The sequence below is a fragment of the Xiphophorus couchianus genome, chromosome 15, assembly GCF_001444195.1.
Source record: "Xiphophorus couchianus chromosome 15, X_couchianus-1.0, whole genome shotgun sequence".
NCBI lineage: Eukaryota > Metazoa > Chordata > Actinopteri > Cyprinodontiformes > Poeciliidae > Xiphophorus > Xiphophorus couchianus.
The window spans coordinates 5341100-5363877 of record NC_040242.1 but is presented as its reverse complement, the minus strand read 5'-3'; the positions used below and the strand labels follow the sequence as shown (position 1 = coordinate 5363877).

The window sequence follows — 22778 nt, the reverse complement described above, 5'->3', positions numbered from 1 at the left end:
TTTTGAATAACTTTTCTTCAGGTTAACTTAGAAATTAGCTATTATTGTTACAGGTTCATTTGATAAACTACAGAAAAATAATTGTTGGGGAATCTCAAAAAAGAAAAATTGGACTGATGTTGATATCCGATAGTAGCGCTGCTGTTATGTTAAGATTTACCAACGTTTGTCCCTCACTTCTGACGTCCATCATGGCGCCTGGAACGATCGAGTGACGTAGTTGCAAATGGTCAATAGTGGCTAAGGAAGTAGCTAGATTTGGTCACTTTTTGAAAAAGAGTGACTAGAAGGGTTGGAGTACACACTATGAAGCCTCTTCGTTCTTGAACTGTTTTGGTGACGTCAAACTTCAGTGCCATGTTAAGAGCTGACCAGTGACGTGTGGTGAGGTGCATGACATGAAAAGTAAAATAATATTTAGTTGTTTTAATGTTTTGTTTGGCTGACCTCTCGTTTCAGATTTAAATTGAAAATCATGTACGATCTTACCTTTATTTTATATGACGTCCAAGCCTCTATCCTTCTCCACAAATATTTATTTTTTTTAAAAGTCCTTGTTCCCCATTTTGCTTTAATTTTCACAATTCTGGCAGCCAAAGAGTGGCCTTCGGCGGTTCTGCTCCGTCTGTATATTATTTCTTCGACTGTTTTCAGTCTTTTCGATGCGTAGAAAAAGAGGACAGGTTGCTCGTTGTGTCTATGGGACTCAGCACTGCCCCCAGAGGCGAGGCACAGCACTGCACTGCCTCATCCGGGTCTTTTTTTCATGTATTTTAACAGGCAATACGTAAATTCAGCTATTTTGACCCGCAAAATTTTGAAAAACAAAATAAGAAAAGCATTTTATGGAAAATTCAAGTGGACAAATACGTTTTCTTTTTTTTACTTATTAAGCCACACGTCACTGGAGCTGACGCCCGTTTCCACCAAGTATTCCTCATCAAGCAAGATGGCAGAGCTAGCTTAGCTGTGCTCCTTACGTCTTTGTTTACGTATTTTCCTTTAATTTAGCAATCCACAGACCTTTCAAATGATCACCAACAGAGGAACTAATGTCATAAAACATCATAAAAGTTGATAAGTTTGTGTGGGGGAGCGCTTACCAGGAGATAGTGAAGATGACTGTCTTCTGCTTTCCAGCACTCCAATCAACCTAAAATAAAATCAACCGTTTCCTCAATGTACCACTACTCTTCACTGCCATTTCTTTGTTCACAGTTTACGTATCAATTATATTTAATGTTTTCTGGAAGTCTGATGTCATTGTGCAGCCATTAAACAAATTCACAGCGAGAAGATATCTGATCATAACATGGTACATTCCTGTGAACACCTAAAACTTTCTTGTACTTATGAGAACATTTCTGTTGGCACATGAAATGGCTCTTAAATGCATGTTGTTTCCATGAGAAACCCAATTGTTTATTTATTGCTAGTCAGTGTCACCTCACAAGCTGTAATATATGAAAAATATATCTTAAAAAAAGAAAACAAACTGAATTTGATTTCTTCATTTTCTTTACAAACCAGCAAGTTAATAAAATTGTTTTCAGAGTTCCCGCTCTGAAATCTCTTTAGGTTTCACGTTTTAGAGATAATAAAGTGCTTCAAATTGGACATCTTTCTGTTTATAGTAAATAAGTAAATAATTTGATTCTTTCCTAATTCATGGTTACCATCCTACTTTTAAATGTTTTTTTGGCTTAACAAACCTCTATGTCACATTCTTTTATATTCTGAAATAAAGACCTATTAAGATGATCATTTTTAGTTAATCTGGTTGATACACATGTGCCATATAAAAAACTCAAGCATACAAATCGAAAAAGATAATATTTCACTCAATAGTTGAGTCCATAGAAAGCTGCTTTGGTCTTCCTTATTCCATTCATCATCACCACGTTTTGTCATATTCCATTGTGAAGCCGGTGTGCTGTATTTTTTATTTAGTCTTCATGGCTTTGCACAATCCAATGAATGAATTCTTGTGTGTCTTCAATGAAAATCAGTATTTTAGTTCCAGAATGGTCATTCCTCAGCTTCTGTGTACGAAAACATCAAACTCAGACTCTTCATTCAGAGTTACTGTCTCTTGGAGCCAGCAGCAGGCGTCACGGTTTGTTGCTGAGGCTCATGCCTGTACGGTAAGCCAGGAGGTCCAGGTGTACCTGGTGGTCCAGGTGGTCCTGTTGGCCCAGATTTTCCTCTCGGTCCTGGAGGTCCGATGATACCTGGTAGTCCTACATGGCCCTGGATTCCTGGAGGTCCTTCAACTCCAGGGATGCCATCAGAACCAGAGGGCCCCAAATCCCCTTTCTGGCCCCTTTCCCCTTTGGGGCCTGGAAGACCGATTGACCCCTTGGCTCCTTTTAGACCTGCGGGCCCTCTGCTGCCAATAGAGCCCGGTTCTCCTGGTGATCCTCTAACACCAAGCGCACCCTTCACGCCAATGGTTCCACGGCCTCCTATAGGGCCTCTGTCGCCTTTACTGCCAGTAAGGCCCATGGGTCCTTTTGGGCCAGTCTCACCACGGTTTCCTATGGGCCCAGGTGGCCCAGGAGCGCCTGAAAAGAAAACATCAGGATGTTAATTTGAGAATTAAAGTGGACCCACAATGTTCTGCTACGGAAAAGGATTAGGGACACTGGAAAATAAAGAGAATTCAGATTTTTTTGTTTTTTGTTTTTCAGAAATCTGATTTTCGTTTTTCACAGAATTCTAACTTTAATCTCAGAATTTTGATTTTAATTCTGGTATTAAAATGTAGATTTTAATATCAAAATTCTGACTTAAACCTCAGAATTCAGGCATTTTTCTCAAAATTTTTACTTTAATATCAGAATGCTGACTTTAAACAAATTCTGGCTTTAATCTCAAAATTTTGATTTTAATCCCAAAATTCTGTCTTTTTCTTGGAAATTTGACTTTAATCTGAAGATTCTGACTTTAAAAGAATTCTTACTTTAATGTCAGAATTCTGGCGGTTTTTCCTCAGAATTTTGTTTTTAATCTCAAAATTCTGACTACTTTTTTCAGAATTCTGATTTAAATCGTCTCGCATCAAAAGTCAGAATTCCAAAAAAGAAAGTGAGAATTGTGAAAAAGCACAATCTGAGAAAGCCAGAACCGCTCAGGCTTTCATCTCAGAATTACAACTTTTTTTCCCAGACATTTTTCTGACTTTAATCTTCTGGGATCAAAAATCTGAACTCTTTGGGATTTTTTATAAGTGGCACTAATCTTCTTCCATAGTTCTGGTTTTCCTAACATATTTCAAAACCAGCTGTACCTTTAAGAACAGTGAAATTATTTATGAGGTTGGAGTGAAAAACATCAACCAGCTTCATCTCCTCCATCACCATCGACAGATTCCTCACATCCATGTCTAGCCGAACATTCAGCAGCATGTTCTGCTGCTTCAGAGTGCTGGCCAAGTTGAGAAGTAAGAAAACGGTGGTGTTCATGTTCTGCATAAAGAGGAAAACATAGATAACATAGAGCAATACTATGATACAGGGATAACTGGAAAAAGACACAAACTGAATACATGTCCTTACTAACAGTCATTTTAAACATAAACTTTCTGCTCCATGAGCCAACAATAGAGCTATTGCTGCAATTAACTTTGCTTTTTTCCTCCATAGTAAATGTTCCTGAAAAAATTCTGTGTATTTAAACACACATTTTGTGTTCTCTTTCATTTTTCAGGGGTTTTTAATTTATAAAGAGTACCTTTCCCACGGCTTCTACGTTTCGCTTGGTGTCTTTCTTGCATTTAGTCACTGAGGGGAATAAATCCAGTTAAATATTCAATGTTTTCCATCCTCTTAGAAAGCAGTTTCTTTATTTTTTTTTCAGATAATTTGTGTATTTCTTTCCTTCAGAAGAAAAATAATTTTCTTTGCTGAACTCGTTTGGGACAGCTATTCTTGACACTTACTCCAGGTTTTATGGATGGAGACATTGCTGCCATTAATTTCATAAGCAGGAAAATTAAAATAAGTCAAAAACAACTTAGAATTCATGAAAAGATTCAATTTTTCCAATGCTTTTGATAATTATGATGATAGAATCAGAGATCTTATGTGTTTATATCTATTTTTGTAAAACTTCTGATATATTTTTGTCATTTTTAGCACCTGTAGGTCTTCGGTGTGTCTGCCCAGGCGACTCTTGCAGGAGGAGCTCTCCACGTTGATGTACTTGTACATGCTCTGGACGTGGCTGACCGTGGCGTTGACGCTTGAGGCGATGGTTTCAATCTCCATCTCGATGGAGTTCAAACGGCCATCCAAAGCTGAGAAACGCTCACCTGTCCGATTCTCGTAGTACCTAAAATAAACAGTTTAAATTTAGTCTGAGTTGATCAAAGTATTTCTCACCAATCTGTGAAGCTATACGATTAGAAAATATTAATTTTGGGGACAAAAGACTTTACAATAAAGCTCCCTTTAGAGATGGCTAATAAATAGTTTATAGATATTTTATCTGTTACTCCATAAACACTTTATAAATCACTAATAACTGTTCATTATGCAGTTTAGAAATGCTTATTTTGCCTACAAGTTAGTCTGAAATGTTCAATATAACAACTCTAGATAAAATATATGGTTGAATAGATTTAGCTGACTATTTGGCAAGAAGCTGTTAGATTTTGTTTCTTTCACATCCTTCATTAATGCATAATAAAAAGTGCTTAATGATTTGTAAAGTGCTTACAGATGAATTAATAACAATAATTAGCCTTATTGTAAAGCAGGAGCGTCAAACCCATTTTTGTTTTGGGCCAAATCCAGATCCTGAATGCTCTTAAAGGGGCAGTTGTGCCAGAATGTATTTATAAAACCTGTTCACAAACTGTTAAACTATCAGTGAATCTTTAAAACTACATATTATTGAACATCTTTTCAGTCCCTCCAGGATTCGTGATTCTTTTTGTGAGCTTTCCAGTAAAAATCAAAGTGTTTGTGGTACTAATTTGGAAATATTTGCGCTTATTTATGACAGTAAATGTGACTTTTATTACTCGCTATAAAGATCATGGACTATAATCTGACATCAATTAAGGCTGAGGCAGCTCTTTAGTACAAGTAAAAAAGTTTTTTGACAATTCTTGAAAAAACATCTGTAATAAACTCCTCGTTTTTAGCTCAATTTGTTGATTTTGTGTGATTTTCCACGATAATTCTCAATAAACTGGAGGAACTGATAGATATAATTTGGCAGTAAACAGAAAAAAATTACATTGATTTCATTGATAACATAATATTTAATCATTCTGATTGTTTAATCTAGAATCTAGAGGGCCACATAAAAAGCTACGGCGGGCCAGATTTGGCCCACGGGCCTTGAGTTTGTTTGACATGTGTTGTAAAGTGATACTTATGTCTAGTCTGTGAGAAATACTAGAGAAAGGTTGCAAGAATCTGACAATGCAGATGATTTAAAAAAAGAAATCAGTGAAATGTGTTTATTTATGCCACCTGGAGTGATACTGAAGATCATGCATGTTTTCCTCGTTTTCATCCATTAGCGACGTCACGTTGTCGACCTGCATCTGGAGGTTCATAACCTGCAGGAATGAATCAAACAAGTTTACAACCTGGTCTGGTATTAATAAAAAAAGGACACTACTGCTCCACCTTTAACTAGCCTCCTTTACAAAATGACTTCTTCGTCTTTCTATTTAGTTTCTAAAACAATCAAGGCGCCAAGGGTAAATTAAGTCAGCCTGAAACTGCTGACCCACCAGGGAAATGCAGCAATGGTTGATTTTTACAAAGGTATGCCAGTTTCATGGCTCAGTGGTAACATGTGGTGATGACAGACAGTCTGCACACAAAAATGTGAAACTCCTATGTTGTAACATGATATGCCTAAATTGTGATAAATGTAAATAAAACACTGACTTGTAGCGTCATGGAACAAAGAAAACCAAACATCTGTGTTTTTAAATCTGTGATTTAAAAATGACTGGTAGCTCATTTGAAAAATTTAGCTGCTCTATGTTGGTTTCCAGGCAAATTTAAGGAAGCAGATCCCAGATTTGTTTAAATATTAAACGCTTAAAGGGAAATATTAAGTGTAGTTTTCCAGCATAATCAAGTGATCATGCTAACTTCAGTTGTTATAAAAATGCTATATACTTCAAATATGTCTTAAAATAAAATTGACTTCCTAATTGGGCCTCTGTCTTGTTCCTTTTGAGACTCCGCCTCGCTCATGTATTAACTCTCCAACAATGTTTTTACCAGCGTTGCACTAAGAAGTAGCTTCTATAATGAGCTCAGCAGGTGAGCAGTTCCACCAGATGTTTGCAAATGGTTGCTGGCTAGTCTGAAGGAGTTGAGTGGGGGAGTTGTGAGCTTGGAAACTGCAGCACCCAGCTGAATGTCCGGCATGGGAGATTAAAAGATTGCTCAAAAATGCATGAAAGAATCAAGACAACACCGCAGGTATGTTTTTGATGAGGGAATAACATTATAATGCTCCATTAAGGTACGAAAAAGTATTTTAACCCTGAAAATGTGCATTGATAGTGCAAATGACAAAAAGGTAAAAGAATCTGAATTTAAAAAATTACCTTTTCCGCCAAACAAAAATGTTTTCATCAAACCGTCTGACTTTGAATCTAGTCTTACCTGTTGTGTGAGGTCGTAGATCACATCCGAGAACATTGCCATTTTCTGTTGGTCTATTACGATTGTGCCCTGAAGGGAGCGCATTTTTTGGGAGGTGTTGCTGGTGTTGGATTTGATAGCGCTCAAAACTCGAGTGTAGTTCTGCAAATTATTCGTCAACGTCTGTAGGACGGCAGTCTCTTCATCTGCTTTTTTTTGGAGGGCATCGATCCACATTGTGCTGAGCAACAGAGAGAGGAGAGCATTATGGGACACTTAACTTTGATTCACTATTTTAGGAATTCAAAGTCAAGTTTAGATTTTTTTTTCCTAGGGAGGCCAAGCAGAAGTAGAAAATACAGAAGGGTGACACACTAAAACTGAAATTTCCTCTTAAACACACTGTAGTCTTAGGCTATAATACACAAAACTTGAATAACATAATATTTATTTACCCACATATCTGTTTACCATGCAAGAACTATGCAGCAGATTAATTTGTTACAGTGGTTAGGACACAGGCTAGCTTTTATTATCACACAATTAGCCTTTTTAGCTTAGCACAGCTTAACCACTATATTTTTAGTGCTGTTATGCTAACTCTATTCAACTTATCAACTTAAAGTGAAAGTTATTGAGTCATTACAAATTACCCATTTCTCTTTTATGAAGTTTTTTGTGTGCAGTAGTCCAAAGCGGCGTTTTCTTATTATTAATAAACATACACATCAATGTGCCAATAGGACTAGAAATGGAAATTAGGCTATGTTCAGACTACAACCCGAAGTGACCCAAATCCTTTTTTTTTTTGTCTTAATCCGACCTGAATCTGAACAGCCAGATCACATTCAGCGAACCTGAACATCATTGATACTCGACAAACGTCACCATTCTGCATCCTGATGAGCGCAAGCGGGAAGAAAAGCAACAATCATGGCAGACTATAATGAGGATGAAGTTGTTAATGTGCTGACTTCGGTCGGACGACAACTTAAAAATCGTGAGCTATGCTCCACCGTTAGCATCCGTGTTTACTTCCGCAAACACTGAGCACTTCTTCTTCTTCTTTTTTATGGCGGTTGGCAAAACCACAGACATGAATACTTCTCATGTCTACGGGCAAAGCACTGAGCACGCTACAACGTGACGTTATAGCGCCCTCTACTGCGCATGCGGGAAACTTTCAGGCCGTTTAATCGCATATTAGAACTACATTTCCAAATATTCACACAAAATCGGATTTGGGTTTGAACGCAGCTTTAGTTACTTAAACTCATGTATTTGCATATAAATGTTAATTAATATGCAGCATCTCTTCTGTTCAGTCACCTGAGTGCTACTGTTGTGTTGACTTGTTGCGCCGTTGCTTTTACGTCGTACTGATCCTCTGTTAAAGTTTTCATCTTTTCTTCTGTTTCATCAATCACCTCCTTCCAACCCTGCACCTGATTGGTGAATCTCTCCAGAGATTGGTTGAGGAGTTTGAGCGACATGAGGTGGTTTTGGACTTCCCGTGTTAGCTGGTTGCTTGTTGCTTTTATGGTGGTTTGGGTTTGGGATGCCTGATCCAGAAACTGGGTAATACAGAAATCAAAGAGAGATTCATTACACTCAGTTTAACACATTCCTCCTTTATATATTTCAAAGTGTATCTTTTGGTTTTAAATGCAGTCTAGACAAAATGGAAAACCTTTTTCACTGTGGATTTAGCTTCAGATTGATCATACCTGCTCTTGACCCAGTATCATCTTCTGAATGTCTTCAAATTCTCTCTTTAGCCTGCTGATCTCTTCACTGTAAAATGAGACATCCAGGCAGTCTGAACTGTTCGACACAGACCTCAGATCTGAGATAAGAAAGGAGGCAAGAGAGAAACTTAATAACAGCAATAGCTAAGAGAACATTACAGACTTTTTAAAGACCATATGTGAGTTGGATGGTAAATGTTTAAACAATAAGTCAGTAAAAAATGAGCATTATAGTTTTAAAAGTGACCTATTATGCTTCCTTGAACAGGTTACAGTAGGTTTATGGGATATACAAAACATTTTTTATTCTTTAGATCGTTTACAAATTGCTATTTCCAAAATATTTTACTTTACCCTCTATTCCTTCTTGAACTTTTGCAATCTTCTTGTTGTGCGCCGATTCCTCTTCAGACAAATTGTCCACCTTTTTGAACACTAAAGACACAGAAATATTTTCGAATGTCACAAAAGTATATACATATCCACGCATTTATTTTGCATTCTTTATAAGAGAGAATCACCCGAGTTAGATAAAAACATGTACGAAAAACCAACTGACCTTCAGTGTAAACAGGAAATGGGAAATATTTGAAAGAACACAGAGAAGGTTGTAAATCAACCCAAAACAACAAAACACGTTACGTTTTCATTAACTTAGAAAACATGGAGAAGTTATTGTTTTACTAGCTGATCAGGTCTTGGCCCCTCACATGTTTCCCAAGAGAGAGCTAACAGTTTAGTGAGTGTGACCGTTTTGTGTGTGTGAGTTTACATTATGGAGAATGCAATGATGTGTGGTGTGTGTTTTCATGCTATTTTGCCCATTTAAGCTCTGACCCAGAGAAAATATGGATAAATGCTTCCACATGTTCAGCTCCTGTCATTTATCAACTGTCAGTTGTATTAGACGTCAAGATGACATATTATTTTCATTTATTCAATAACATAGTATTATTTTCTTATGCAGATACCCAGAGGAAGTGACACATAGTGTTTGTATGTAGGTTTTGTTTTATTTTTGAATGTTTATTGGTTTATTTCCACTTTAAAGTGCTAAAATGTTATATAAATATAACATTTATATTTAGAAATTTCCAATTTGTTTCAAGAAAATTTCTGACCTTTGAAACTTAAAAATGTTTTTCTGGTGCATTTCTGAGATTTTTGGCAAAGATTTACTCCACTTTTTTCCCCCCAATCTACAGTGGCCCAAATACGCTGCTGTAGCTCTAGGATAATTTAAGGATACATATCAACCTTAAATTAAATATTTTGTTATGTTTTTGCATGCAATTCATTACAACTCAGAAAAGCTTGGCAGCTTGTTGCTCATGAATACTTATTTCAGCAATTATCAACTGAATTAAATCAGATGGATGTTATTTCTGCAAAGAGAGAATCAGGGATAAATAAAAGTAAACCAGAGCTCACCTAGTGATGCCAGAACTGCAACAGTTATGATGAGGAAAGCAACAAAACCATAGAGGACCTTGACAGCCAGCTGGAGAGAGTGGCTTTGCTGGCATCTCACACAGCCAACTCTTGAACGACCTAAAGACACACAACGGAAATGTGGCTTAAAGGTCTGCTTAACGTTTTGTTGACTTTAAACCTTCTGATTTGTTGCAACATTAAGCAACGGTGGTTGGCTCGTTGGCTGCTGTTCTACATGCTCCATTAAAGCATTGCTAAGCTGCATGCCTCTGCCGTTACAGCAGATTTAACGGAGGCGGAGTTGTGTTTGCAGATTGTTTTGTTTGTTTCTTGGAGATGGGAAGCATCCAGCATGTCTAAAGTGGAAGAACATCAAGAGAGGCTGGGCAATAAATATTGCGAGGGAACGCAAAAGAAAAAAAAAAATTCCCTATGTCCCCTAGGGGGCTCCGTAATTTTTTCTCTCTCAGTCGGTGAACTTAAAGCTAAGGTCAAAGTGCGTGACTCGTTGCCATGGCAACCAATAAAGAGCCCCGGGACAGCAGAGCAAAGGTTACGTTCAAGTGCATCAGGAATCAAAACAAAACAAAAAAATAAACACAAAAACATTTCCCACACAAAAAAAAGTAAAAACACCAAACAAAACTTTCTGTCCGTTGCAGATTTATGTTTTTGAATTTTCATTTTGCTATCATTAGGAAGGAACACTCACGGTGGTTGATTAGTATAAACTTAAACACCTGCTCTCCTGATTATCTGTCAGAAAATGTGGGTCGCCTTATTTTTGTGTTAATTGAACCGAAATACTCCGAACTGCGCAGCAATAACACATGTTAAGGTGACAAACGTTAAGCTAGCATAGCTAACCTACTCCCCATTTTCTTTATATATATTTTTTTAATTAAACCTTTTTACTGACCTGTTAAATGTGAATCCCTTGGACCTTGTTATTTTGCTGTCGTAGTGTTGACAATTAATATCAAAACTATTCGTCACTTTTCCAGATTCTTTGCTTGGTTATGTTATTTCCCCACCACTGATATTCCTGACTCAATGTAAACAATAGCGCCTGTAGCGCACAGTAAGTCACATAATGTCCAATCCACTAGATCAATCAGCGGACATATATATAAAAAGAGAAGGAGATATTGGTGGGGACATATCCACACCAGTCCTTCGGGAAGTTAAGCTTATGCGTGTATGTGTTCACCAGTGAAATGCTAACGACCTCAAAGTGTCCCGCATGCGCAGTAGAGTGCGCCATAATGTCAGGCTTAGAGATCTTGCTCGGTGTTTTGCCAATCGCCAGTAGTGTGTCGTGTTTGCGGAAGTAAACATGGATGCCAACGATGGAGTATAAAACTTACGATTTTGAAGTTGTTGTCTGACCGCACCAACACATTAACAACTTAATCCTCATCATAGTCCATCACAGTTGTTGTTTTTCTACAGGGCGCAGAATAGTGACGTATGTCGAATATCAATGGGATGAAAGCGACCTGGCTGTATAGACTCACGTCTCATTTGAAAAGATGAAATATGTATCTGATTTCGGACCACATATACAAGTATCCAGAATCGCATTAAAAAAGCCCGATCTGTGTTGTTTTAGACGGTCATAAAAAGATCAGATACAGGTCCCATCTACCTCACTCTGGTTACCTAGCAACTCATTCATTCTTTGGTTACCTAGCAACCCCAGGCTAAATAGCTTGCTTAGCTGGATTCGCCACTGTTCCTCCCAACTATTTAAAAATAAACAACAAATGAAAACTGTGGCTACAACAGGAAGTGTCATGCCAGCAGTTTGGTAGTATACAGTTAAATAGTAAAGTGGTTGTCATATAATCTACTTTTAAATCATACACTGCAAAAAGGAGTTATATTAGCATATAGTATGAAGCTTACCTCTAAATGAAGGCATTTCTTCCTCCTCTCCCATGAAGTCCTCATCTGAAGAGTGGATAAAATATGGATAGCACAAGTTTAGGTTTTAATATTTTGATATTAATAATAGAAAGAACAACTTTGGTTTACAACCCTGTGAGTTTGAGACACAGCAACAAAGCTGGGATTCACAAATACATCCCCTAACAAAAACTTAAATCTACAAGAAACTATTGTCACCTCTTCATTGTTTTCTTATTACGTTGTTGATCATTTTTTGTTTGTCTTAAAAAAAAAGTCCATAATAATAAAGTTTTTGGACATTTTTGTAAATTTATAAATGATGTGAAAATTTCAGGAGCAATGCCTTAATATTGATGAAAAAGACATTTTTGCCATGTTGTAAGTGGAATAATCTGCAACTTTTTCACCAATATTAAGACATTATTGGCTTAAAACATGCTCATTTATCTTGCTAAAATGTTACTTGTAAAATAAGTTTAATCTTATTTCATGTGTACTAAGACATTTGAACTAGAAACTACTAGACCAAAACAGTTGATAAGAGTTTGTGTTTTTACAGTGTAGGCTTTTTTCCCTCTTTTTTAAAAATAAAACAGTTGGAAAAGTGAATGAGTGTCAATATTTTCTGGTGACACTATAAGCGTCCCTTTATGGCAGTGGTGTCATATGGGCTCTTTGCACCTGCCGCTCTGACGTCACATCCGCATGCGCAAATACGGCTCATTTTTTTCCTTATGAGTGACCATGACCGCAAGGAAAGATAAACTCGTATTTCAAAGGCAATTTAAGCAATACCATGAACACTGTTGTGTTCCACGGTGCACAGTGTCTTCTAAATATAACAGTCGTTTAAGTTTTCATGGATTTCCAAGCGATCCTGACTTACAACAACGATGGCTTGTCAATATTCGTCGCGACAACATCAAGCTAACATCGCAGAGCAAAGTTTGCAGCCTTCACTTCCCTCCGGATCAGTTTCATCAGCCTAAAACTCCTGGCGGGAGAAGAATGGTAAAAACAGGAGCCTCCCTGTGCTATTTCAATGGAACAACTTCTGTGTTCAGCCTGGAAGAGCCAGTGTATGGGAAAGAGTGATCCGCCTGTGGAATGCACGTATGCAGATCACCATTATTGCTCTGTCCCAGAACCAGCTGGCCTGGACATGGTAATAAATGGAAACCATAAATTAAAAGAAGAAATAAAAGCCCTAACAAGCCAGATCGAAGAACTGAAAATCCATTCTACCTTCAGATTACAAAGGTTCGCAGGGTCTGATGATGACATCCGATTTTACAGAGGTAAGCATCCACACCTCAACAAACCTTTTTCTTTTTAAAATTTGTGTTACTCGCCCCACCTCTGGTTTCTTAATTAAATATGTCTGAACTCAAAAATACAATAAACAAAAATTATGGGGCTTCTCGTGCTTCCTCATGCTTCGGAAGCAAAAAGCCCGAACCGTAATCTCCACGTTACTTGGTCTCTGTTTGACACTAACGACAAAAAACACACATTAAAGCAATAAACTTAAAAATGAATACAAAATAACGTAAGAACATTGTCCGTTAGAAAGAATAAGAATGTTTAGATATTTAAATAGTACAATTGTATTAGTAAAATGTCAGAGAATATTCCCTATTAGCATAAGCTAAAGCTAATGTTAGCCACGAAGTTTAAAGAACTTTAAAGTAAGACTCACCTTCATATCCATGAATGTATGACGATACATACGTCTTAAAACCTTTTTCCTGTTTGCTTGATGGGGCTTTAGATCCCGCCTTACAAATACGATGTACATCGTTAATTGTTAGCTTTGGCAAACCCTGCAAACACCGACTGTAAAATGACATCTTTAATAGCCCGGACAAAAATGAGCCGCTTTTCCCCGAACGCGGAAGCTGAGGTGCAAAGAGCCCATTGAGCTAAAAAATCTGAATGTTCTTAAAGGGCCGGTTGTGCCTCAATTAAACTGTTAAAAAAAAAAAGAAGAAATTGCTGTTTGTTTGAACATTTTTTCACACTGATCAGTCCCTCCAGGATTTAATGAATTGTTTTTTGTGGGGGGTTTTTCTCCAATCAAAATCACAGATTTTGTGGTGCTAATTTAGAAATATTTGTAAGAAATGTTTAAGATATTTGGGAGGTTTAATGTGCCTTTGTATTACTCACCGTTTCAATCACAGACTATAGCTTGATGTCAAGTAAGGCTGAGGCAGCAGACACTTAAGACCAACCAAAAAAAATCAGACAAAATGCGGGGTTTGTTGATTTTGTGTAAATTTTGCGGATTAGTGAAAAACTGGAGGGACTTATTGATGTAATTTGGAGTCTTGAAGGCCGCATAAAAAGCTACAGCGGGCCAGATTTGGCCCCCGCGCCTTGAGTTTGACACATGGACCTTATGGCATCAACTGCCTTTAAAAAAAAAAGAAAAAAGACAGAAAACATATGATAGTTGTTTTAAGCAATTAAGTTTCATATTTTCTGCAAAAGGTTAGTAATTTAAATTCATAACCTTGATGACAAAACCAGCTTAATTATTTACTGTTACCTTTGAATAGCTGGTTCTCGTATCCACCGTTGGTGTCTGCAGAATAGAGACAAAGAGACACAGATTTAAAGTCTAAAGTTATTTCTACCTCTAACGAGCTTAATTAGTTTGACCGTTAGCATCTGCCTCCCTATCGCTCTCTCCTACAACACAGCATGTGGTCCCGCCTGGTTATTAAATGCTTTCTGTGAGCAGGAATCAGGAAAGCAGCTGTTGGTTGCGAGTGCTGATGCTTGTGGGATTTTCTGTGTGTGTCGAGAGTCTGAGGAGGCTGTCATCACAACCACTGTAAAAAACCAATAGCGCTAATAAACTGCGAAAAGTCAGTTTTTATTACGGGTCCCACAAAAGGGTTGACTTCATGTTTTTATAGCTGCAGACTTTATAAAACATGTCATCAGCTGGACGCTTTCCAGCGCCACACCTGAGGCTGTGGTGGTTTGGAAACACACAATTAAACCACAGGGGAGTGTGTGAAGGAAAAGAACAGCAAAAGTCACAAATATTCTGTTTGACAAGCACCTGATGAGAGATACTTGGATATTATACACTGGTTTAAGCTGATATTTATGCAAACAAGGTCACAATGGGCTACTAGACTGCTGAAAATGTGCTAGACATGTAGTTTTATAGACATATTTTTATAGTTTGAATCTGAAATGTTTGACTTTGCAGTCATGTTTCCGGGGTACATTTGGCATTTTACTTTTTCAGAAACCACAGATACAGCTTTGGAAAAAATTAAGAGACCACTTAAACTCACCAGCTTCTCCGATTTAACTTTTTATTGGTTTATGTTTGAGTAAAATGAACATTGTCCTTTTATTATATGAACATGTCTCCAAAAATCCAAACCAAAATTTAGTATTTACAGTATGTGCAGAAAAGGAGAAGGGGTCAGAATAACAAAAAAGATGCAGCACTTTGAGACCTCAAATAATGCAAAGAAAACAAGTTCATATTTATTTAGAAACAGATTGTTAACTCAGATTAAAGTTGTGACTCTATCTGGGCCACACTACAACTGTTCATTTTACTTCCAATCTGAACAAATATGTTAGTAAATTTTAAAGATGCATAAAATGAAATCTACCAGGGATATAAATGATGCTGGGTTTAACTGGAAATGCACAGCTAAATATGTGTTAAATACTGCATAATTCATAGTAATAATGTTGCAGTTTGCGGGGACACAACAGATTAAAGTGTGAAATATTTGGGAGAAAAGTCACCAAAAGCAAGATAACGGGAACTCAAAGAGCTTTTTATCCTCATCTTCATTTGCAAACTCAAATGGAAACTGGAAAAAAATAAACAAGAAATAATTTTTTGTATTTGCTTGGTTCAGTTTTGCTACAAATATTCTATTCTATTTTAGTCTATGAGCAGAGGTCTAAATTTTGCAATAAAGAAACAAAACAAAAATGGGTGGCATGAGAAAACCAGCAGAGGTCTTAAGGTTCATAACATAACTGAGTATTTTTGCTTTAAGACAAACATTTTCACCAAATTCTTAAACTACTCCAAATTGTTTTATCTCAAGTAAACGAGTTCAAACAACATAATTTGACAGCTGGTTAAACAAAACGGTCTGAGCTGGAGGAAAATTAGAGAACAGAACCGAACAAAGACAACATGACATCACAAGATAAATCTAAAAATATATATAAATTGTTATTGTTCTGGAAACGTTGCATAAAAGTCCAAGTTTACATGAGACAGAGGTGGAACATCTGAGGTCACAAAATAACAGCTTACATAACGAAACAGGGAGGAGGGAGAAAAAACAGAAAAGAGAAAAAAACACATTTATTCATAAATATACAGTAATTAAAGTGAATAGTGAGCATATATTAGTTTGCCCTGAATATTATTATTAAAACTTTAAACGTGTGCAACAAGCATAAGATGTTGTCATTTTGGGGGTTAAATTTGTTTTTTGGTTCATTTTTCTATTTGAAAATGAATTTAAAGTCATTATCCAGGTTTATCCTTCCACTAGTTTCATGTTTACAGCCAAACTTTTCACCTTCTTTCTGCCAGCCTTGTGGGTTTGGACTGCGCCATGTTGGAAAAAAACTAATGTCCGTCTCGTTAGTAAGGAAGTGGACCGGTCCAAAGCACACAGAGCAGAACTAAGCTAATCTGACTGCAGTTGACCAGGTCACACAATCCCAGTCAGGAAAAAGAAAAAGCTGTGAAATACTTAGAAACATATTTGGTTCAGTGGAAAAGTTGTTTAAACTTCGCTTGGCTTCATTAGCTGACAAAATAAAAGGGCAGACGTCAGGTACGCGGAAAGATTTCTGACCAAAAACAAAAACATTTTTTATTTGCATAAAATTTATTCTACAATCTCAAAGCTTATAAAAATCAAAAGTATCTACATTTGTTGAAAGTTATTGGGAGTTTTTCCTATAAATTAAATTAAGACAAGTCAATCTGAGGTCCATTTTTTATTTTTTAACTTATTTTCTGCCTGTATGTTCCCTATATGTGAACATTTGCTGTATTTGACTTTTACTCAAAAACAAGCTTCGCTGCACCCAAATCTGCGTTAATAAACCTGGCTAAATACAGCAAGCATTTTCAAAGAAAGACTGAAATAAATCCTGATTTTATTCACCAGAATTGATTAAATTGTGACCTATTGTTTTCCAATTGGTACCTAGAAAATTAGCACGTTTTGAATCTGGAATAATTCCCACATTCTTTTCCAGCAACAAATCCGATTCCTTAATTTAAGTATTACATGTTTAGTTTATTGTTGAGTGGGTAAAACCTTTTTTTAGGCCATCGTGTCCTTGACAAAAACTTTGGACACCCCTGAGGTAAGGGAAGACTCAAGAGTTTTGTACAGCTGTTTTTATCCCCATGTTTGGATTTAAAGTACAAAACGAGAGTATTTGGCGAACAACGTGATATTTTATGGCAATAAAATATGAATATGTAACTGTTCATGTTCCTGGCTGTGACCTCAGGCCCAGATGTTGTAGATCAAGCAGTTCCAGCAGCTATGAAAATATTGAGCCAAGCAGCAGGTTACAGGAGCACAAAAAGGCCGACATGTAACAGACTGTGAAAGTGTGCCGCTACAAACATCTCCTGTTTCTGCCCTTCATGCCTGAGAGATATTTGCAGGTGAACAGATGGTTCTGAAAAAAGAAAATGCTAAACATTACTGTTCTTAACTAAGGGTGTTGCTTTAAGCTTACATGTAAGAAACGTGTTTGACCTCACCATGTCAGTCACAAAAAGATTCTAGGAAATCTGTAAACGCAAGCTAAGTGGCTGATTTTTCATTCTATGTGATTATATTGACAAAAACACACAGTCTCATAATAAAGTTGTGATTTCTTTTTAGAATAATATATATTTGATCATGTAGAAATCATTGTTTATACAGGTAAAAAAAACAAAAAAACAATTGCTCTTGGGGGCCTCCTTGTGGCCGAGGTAGGTCATGCTTTATCGGTAATATGAGCTGCGCGCGCATCCAAACCTCCAAAGGTCCAGTGGAAGATAAGTTAGCAAAACAATGTCATAAAAAGGAACTTATCCTTTAAGGACAGAGAAACTAAATAGAATAAAAAGCAAGATAAATGTTTGATTTCGTTACTTGCTGTGTTTCCATTAACCATAAAACTGCTCAAATTGAAATTCCAAAAAATAAATTAGCTTAATGGAAACGTCAATTTTGAAAAAACTCATGTTTTGTGATAAGATGAGATGATTTTTCGGCTGTATCTAAATGGACATATTTCACAAAACTGCAGTGGAAATACTTTTTCAACTCACACAAGTCACGTGATCAACTGCCAGGCATCACTACTGACGAAAACCCACGAAGAAGACGACAGGAAGTGGTAGAAGAATGCCTGTGTGTGTGTTGTTTTGCTTTTTACGGACAATGTGCATCTCACAGCATCGCAGAGAAGTTGTGTGTCATTCATAGCTCGTCTTTAGAATTGCATATTACAATTTCCCCCAAAACTCTGCGTACGTAACGTAGCTCCATACGTCTTGTTGGTTCCAACACCTGAATAAGACGCAGAAGTCTCCTCTCACGTAAATGTTTACATCCGTCACTATCATGATTTGTAATGATTTACTGCGTAAACAAGCTGATTCATGAGTGATTTTAATTTCATTTTTTATTCAATGGAAACACTGCAAATGTGAAATTGTGTTTTTTCGACATTGGGAGAATATTGACAAAGATTTGCGCACAACTGCAATTAAAGCGCAGCTAACGCAACGATATAATTTGTGAAAAAGGGAAAAAAAACTCACTGCAAAAATACAACATATTACCAAGCATTTTTGGTTTAGTTTATAATGAAAGTATCTCAGTACATCTGAAATAAGACAACACTAACTTACAAGTAACATTTCAGAAAGAAACAGGACCTTGTTTTAAGTCAACAATTCATTAATATGGATTAAAAATACTCATAACATTGGAAAAAATGTCTTGTTATAAGTGAAATAATCTGCCAATGCAACCAGTACTTCTTCATGAGTTATTGACATAAAACAAGCTCCTATGTCCTGTTGAAAAGTTATGTTTAAGTTAGTTTTGTCTTATTTTAAGCTCACTAAGATATTTGCACAAAAATACTCGATGAAAGTTTCTGTTTTTTCAGTCTATGAATTCATTTCCCTTCCCTTCAAAATGATGTGCCACTTTGTGTTGATCTACCAGCAAAATTCAATTAAAGAATATCGAAGTTTGTATTCATAACATGTCAAAATGTCTAAAAGTTTTTGCAAGGCACTATGTTCTGGCAAAACAATTCTCCGTGGAAAGAAGGGCATTCACAAAGTCAGAAGATGGGATCCTCTCCAGATCTGACTGGAGGTTAACCACAGCTCATAAAAATTACAATTCTCCCTCTTCAAACATTTTCTGACATCTCAGCCGTTTTGTGCTCTCTGACTGGAGCGTGTGGTCTCTACACAGAGCTCTCTGGTATGCACTGCTGCAGTCTGCAAAACTATAGACAAGAAAGAGACTTCTTGTTTTTAACTGCGGATCCTCCACAGTGAATCAGGAGTTCTTCCATCCTGTGCATGCTTTCTCAGGACTTAACTAGTCTGGACTGCCAGAAGGAGACAGAAAGACAAGCTCGGTTAGATTTTACAAGGCTAAAGGGTGTGTACGACACAATTACTGGCCTTCATTTTCACGCAATGATCATTAAGAGCTGTGGAATGCAAGAACTGTAATTATGAAACCAAGATTTTTGGTCTCCAACTCCATCAAGGAGAAAATTTGGGGTTTGTCCTATTAAGAGGTCAAGTTTCTGGCAATAACTGAATAATGTCAGATGAATGTTTTTTGAGGCCACAAACCTCTGATATCGTGAATAAAAAACTCCTAAACTGATTGGCTGACAGAAAACATCTCAAAGAACAAAAATTACCACGAGCTTATCAATCCAAATCGCCTTTCTGCGAGTCTTTCCTTCGCAGCCACCTGCCTCTGCCTTCACCTCCCATCTCTTCCCGTCTTCACCAACCCAAAGAGAAATCTGTAAAGCAGCAAGTTTTATTCTGCTTGGAAGAGGCTGGAAACCACATTATGAGACCTCCTACTCCGTTTGGCTGGGTAGTGCGCATTTGTGCTATTATGGAGTTAATTTATGACATTCTTTTGGTTTCAGTTTGACTCTCACCAAGCTCGCTCCAGCTTAAGGTCTAGCTTAATGTACAATAATCCCTTTTTATTTTTATGTGTGGCTTTTTCTAAGACACAGTTACACGGAAAACTAAGTACCGCATGAGTGAAATGCTTTAAAGGTGATTTATTACACTTCCTTGAACAGGTTAGTATACGTCTAAGGAACAAAACAGAACATGTTCATTACATTTTACGCACAAAATTATTCTTACACTCACACCTGAAAAACAGAAGTGGCGCCTTCTGCACAGCGAACAAGAATGCAGCAAGTGGTTTCTGGATGGTAAACCAACAACAAAACACTTGTCTTTTCCAGCAGCCATTGTACAGCTTCAATTGAGTTGCTAGGTGACAGGCTAGATTTTGTTGGTGTTGCTAGGTGAGTGGCAGTTCCTGCTGATTTGTGACGGTACATTTGGAAGGTTTTTGAAACGGCTCGTTTTCCAGACACCATAAAACATTAAGTTATTGCCAAAATATGGCTAGATGTTGTTTTTTTTAAGTGCTTGGTTTGTTTTTAGAAGCAGTAGAAACCCAAATGGATGGGAGTATAAAAATGTTAAAAATATGAAATTTGCATAATACGTCCCCTTTAAGAAACACCATTAGCATTGATCTTTTGAAAAAGCTGTTAGTACGACTTTATTATTCTCATATTTAACCCACTCATCAACACTAACTCTGCTCATTGAGTTTTGAACTTCTCTATAAAGCTCCTTCCACAGCACTTCAGTCAAGTTACAGTCTGGACTTCAACTGGGTCATTTTAACACTTCAATTTTTGCCTTTCTACTTGGAAATTGTTTCCTGTTGACACTTTCATATAAACAGTAACCAACTCAGTACCCCGTTTGAAATCATTGTCCTGCAATGAATATGCAGCCACAGACATCCCAATATAAACCACTTTGTCTTTCATATGCAAATTCATTCAGCAAGATCGTGGATCTGTTTGTGATTTCCGAGAACACAAACCAAATGGGAAAAACTAGACAACATTTACCAGAACAACGTGTAGGAAACATTTGCCAGGCATTTTGGGCTTAGTGTTAGATTCTTGAGCAGGTTGACTAAATGCTTTCTCAAATAAAGTTGTTGTGAATCATTCTCAGCATGTTATCTTCTTTTTTTTAAAAGCAAACCACTGTGGATAGCAGCCAAACTATCTGGATAGTTAAGTCCAGATAGTTTAATTAAGTCTCATTTGTCCAAAGTATTTTGTTTTTGTGGTTGACTCAGATTCAATTTTTTCTTGCCAACTTTTGCAAACATGACTTACTTGTTCAGTCTTTTTTAAACTGTCCTGTCATGAACATTAATAATTAACATGATACAGGTTAAAAAATGTAGCTTTCCAGGAGGATACCACCTCCTACTGGTGTCTTCCACTGGTGAATGATCTTTTGATGGGGCTTCAAATTGTTTGAAAACTCCTTCCAGATTGACAGGTAGAAATAATTGCTGCTCTGGTGTCACTGTGGATGTGTTTTTAGCTTCATACGGTGTTAATTTGCAACCCAACCAGCAAACTGCCAAAGCTCCTGCAAGGGTGTACTTAATTATTATCATTGAAAATGAGCTAGGAGATAGATTTGATGCATTTTTGCAGGTTTTCATGTCTATTAAGTCAAGAACAAAACAACTTGTATTTTCCAGCAGCCATTGTACAGCTCCAATTGGGTTGCTAGGTGATGGCGGAACTCCACTGCCATTGCCAAGTAACGAGCTAGACTTTGCTCGGGTTGATAGGTGAGTGGTAGTCCCAGCTGATATGTGACGTTACATTTGGAATTTCTTTTCAAAACAGCTCGTTTTCCAGACACCAAAAAACATTAACCTATTGCCATTAAAAGCACTTGGGTTGTTTCTAGAAGTGGTTGACACCCAAATGGAAGTACAAACACATGCAAAATATTAATTTTGCACGTGATCCGTTCCCTTTATGTAGGGGATGTATCAATCATTTGATCATGGCCTAAACAGGTTAAAAAAAAAAAAACATAAATGACTAATTTCTTGCCTTATTTAGCGTTCTTCTTCTTGTACTGTAATAACGTGAGACTTGTAAGAGCATCAGCACATTTCAAAGCCACTGCAGGCTCTTCTTTCACGCCCTGTTGTGATAAAACACACCTAAACTCACTCGCCCAGGTTTTGGGAGTTTGTGAGAATCTGGCAGAGGAAAAGCAGATTTTGTGCTCTCCAGAAACTGCTGCGTTTTGCACTCACACAGTTTTAAAGCTGACGGATGTAGGAGTCACGTCCAACTACAACAACCGAGCACTTTCTCAGGATACGAGCTGCCAAGTTTCGGCGCTGATGAGAAGCATATGTTGGCTGGTGCCCAGTGCAGGTGCCTGCCTGCATCCCACAGTGACAAACATGGCTTCTCTTTACACGGTTAACAAAGAAACCCCACCAAAGTTTGATTAAAGAAAAAGAGCAGCTTTACCTTTCATGGTTTCTGTCGTTGGATGCCTGGCAGGTGATGCTGTTCCAGTTTGCCTGAGAACAAGGATCAGGATGATGATAATGTCGTCCTTTTTTACCTTTTATCCAACAAATTTGTGCTCATTTGTATTCCCAAACATGCAAATCAAACATCCCACAATGCATTTATGCAAAAGACATGAAAAGAGATGTTCATCTGCATCCAAACTGGATAAAAGTATGCCTAATTAAAAAAATACTAATGCATATAAGTTAAATGGTTTTCATTTTTAAAAAGAAAATGGATAACGGCTGCTCTAACTTCTGAACATGTGTGTTCAGAGTCTGAAAACACAAAACCACTGAGCAACTACTGAAGAGGAGGGAAGGAGAAAAAAAGA

At 37.2% G+C, this 22778-nt stretch overlaps 2 protein-coding genes across 3 annotated transcripts in view; one reads left to right on the top strand and one right to left on the bottom strand.

Annotated features, from left to right (window-relative positions):
* LOC114158376 (adenylate kinase 7-like) overlaps positions 1 to 4355 on the top strand; it is a 26536-nt gene extending 22181 nt beyond the window's left edge. For both annotated transcript variants that reach the window (XR_003598404.1, XM_028039793.1), the window contains one exon: positions 4137 to 4355. The gene's annotated coding sequence lies outside the window, so the exon portion shown is untranslated. The remainder of the gene's footprint in view (positions 1 to 4136) is intronic.
* scara3 (scavenger receptor class A, member 3) lies at positions 2083 to 22778 on the bottom strand. The gene is made up of 12 exons (XM_028039794.1): positions 22400 to 22778; positions 14265 to 14300; positions 11711 to 11755; positions 9800 to 9919; positions 8723 to 8803; positions 8348 to 8466; positions 7950 to 8194; positions 6642 to 6861; positions 5484 to 5572; positions 4140 to 4332; positions 3290 to 3467; positions 2083 to 2564 (listed from the first exon to the last, which is right to left on the bottom strand). Exons 1-12 carry the CDS (start codon positions 22404 to 22406, stop codon positions 2083 to 2085), a joined length of 1815 nt encoding a protein of 604 aa, XP_027895595.1. The 5' UTR covers positions 22407 to 22778.

Excerpts from the sequence above, each read along its gene's own strand:
- scara3 (XM_028039794.1), bottom strand. Across the intron at positions 6,862-7,949 it reads AACACAACAGTAGCACTCAG|CACAATGTGGATCGATGCCC; the intron begins GTGACTGAACAG and ends TCTGTTGCTCAG. Across the intron at positions 5,573-6,641 it reads TCTACGACCTCACACAACAG|GTTATGAACCTCCAGATGCA; the intron begins GTAAGACTAGAT and ends TCATTCCTGCAG.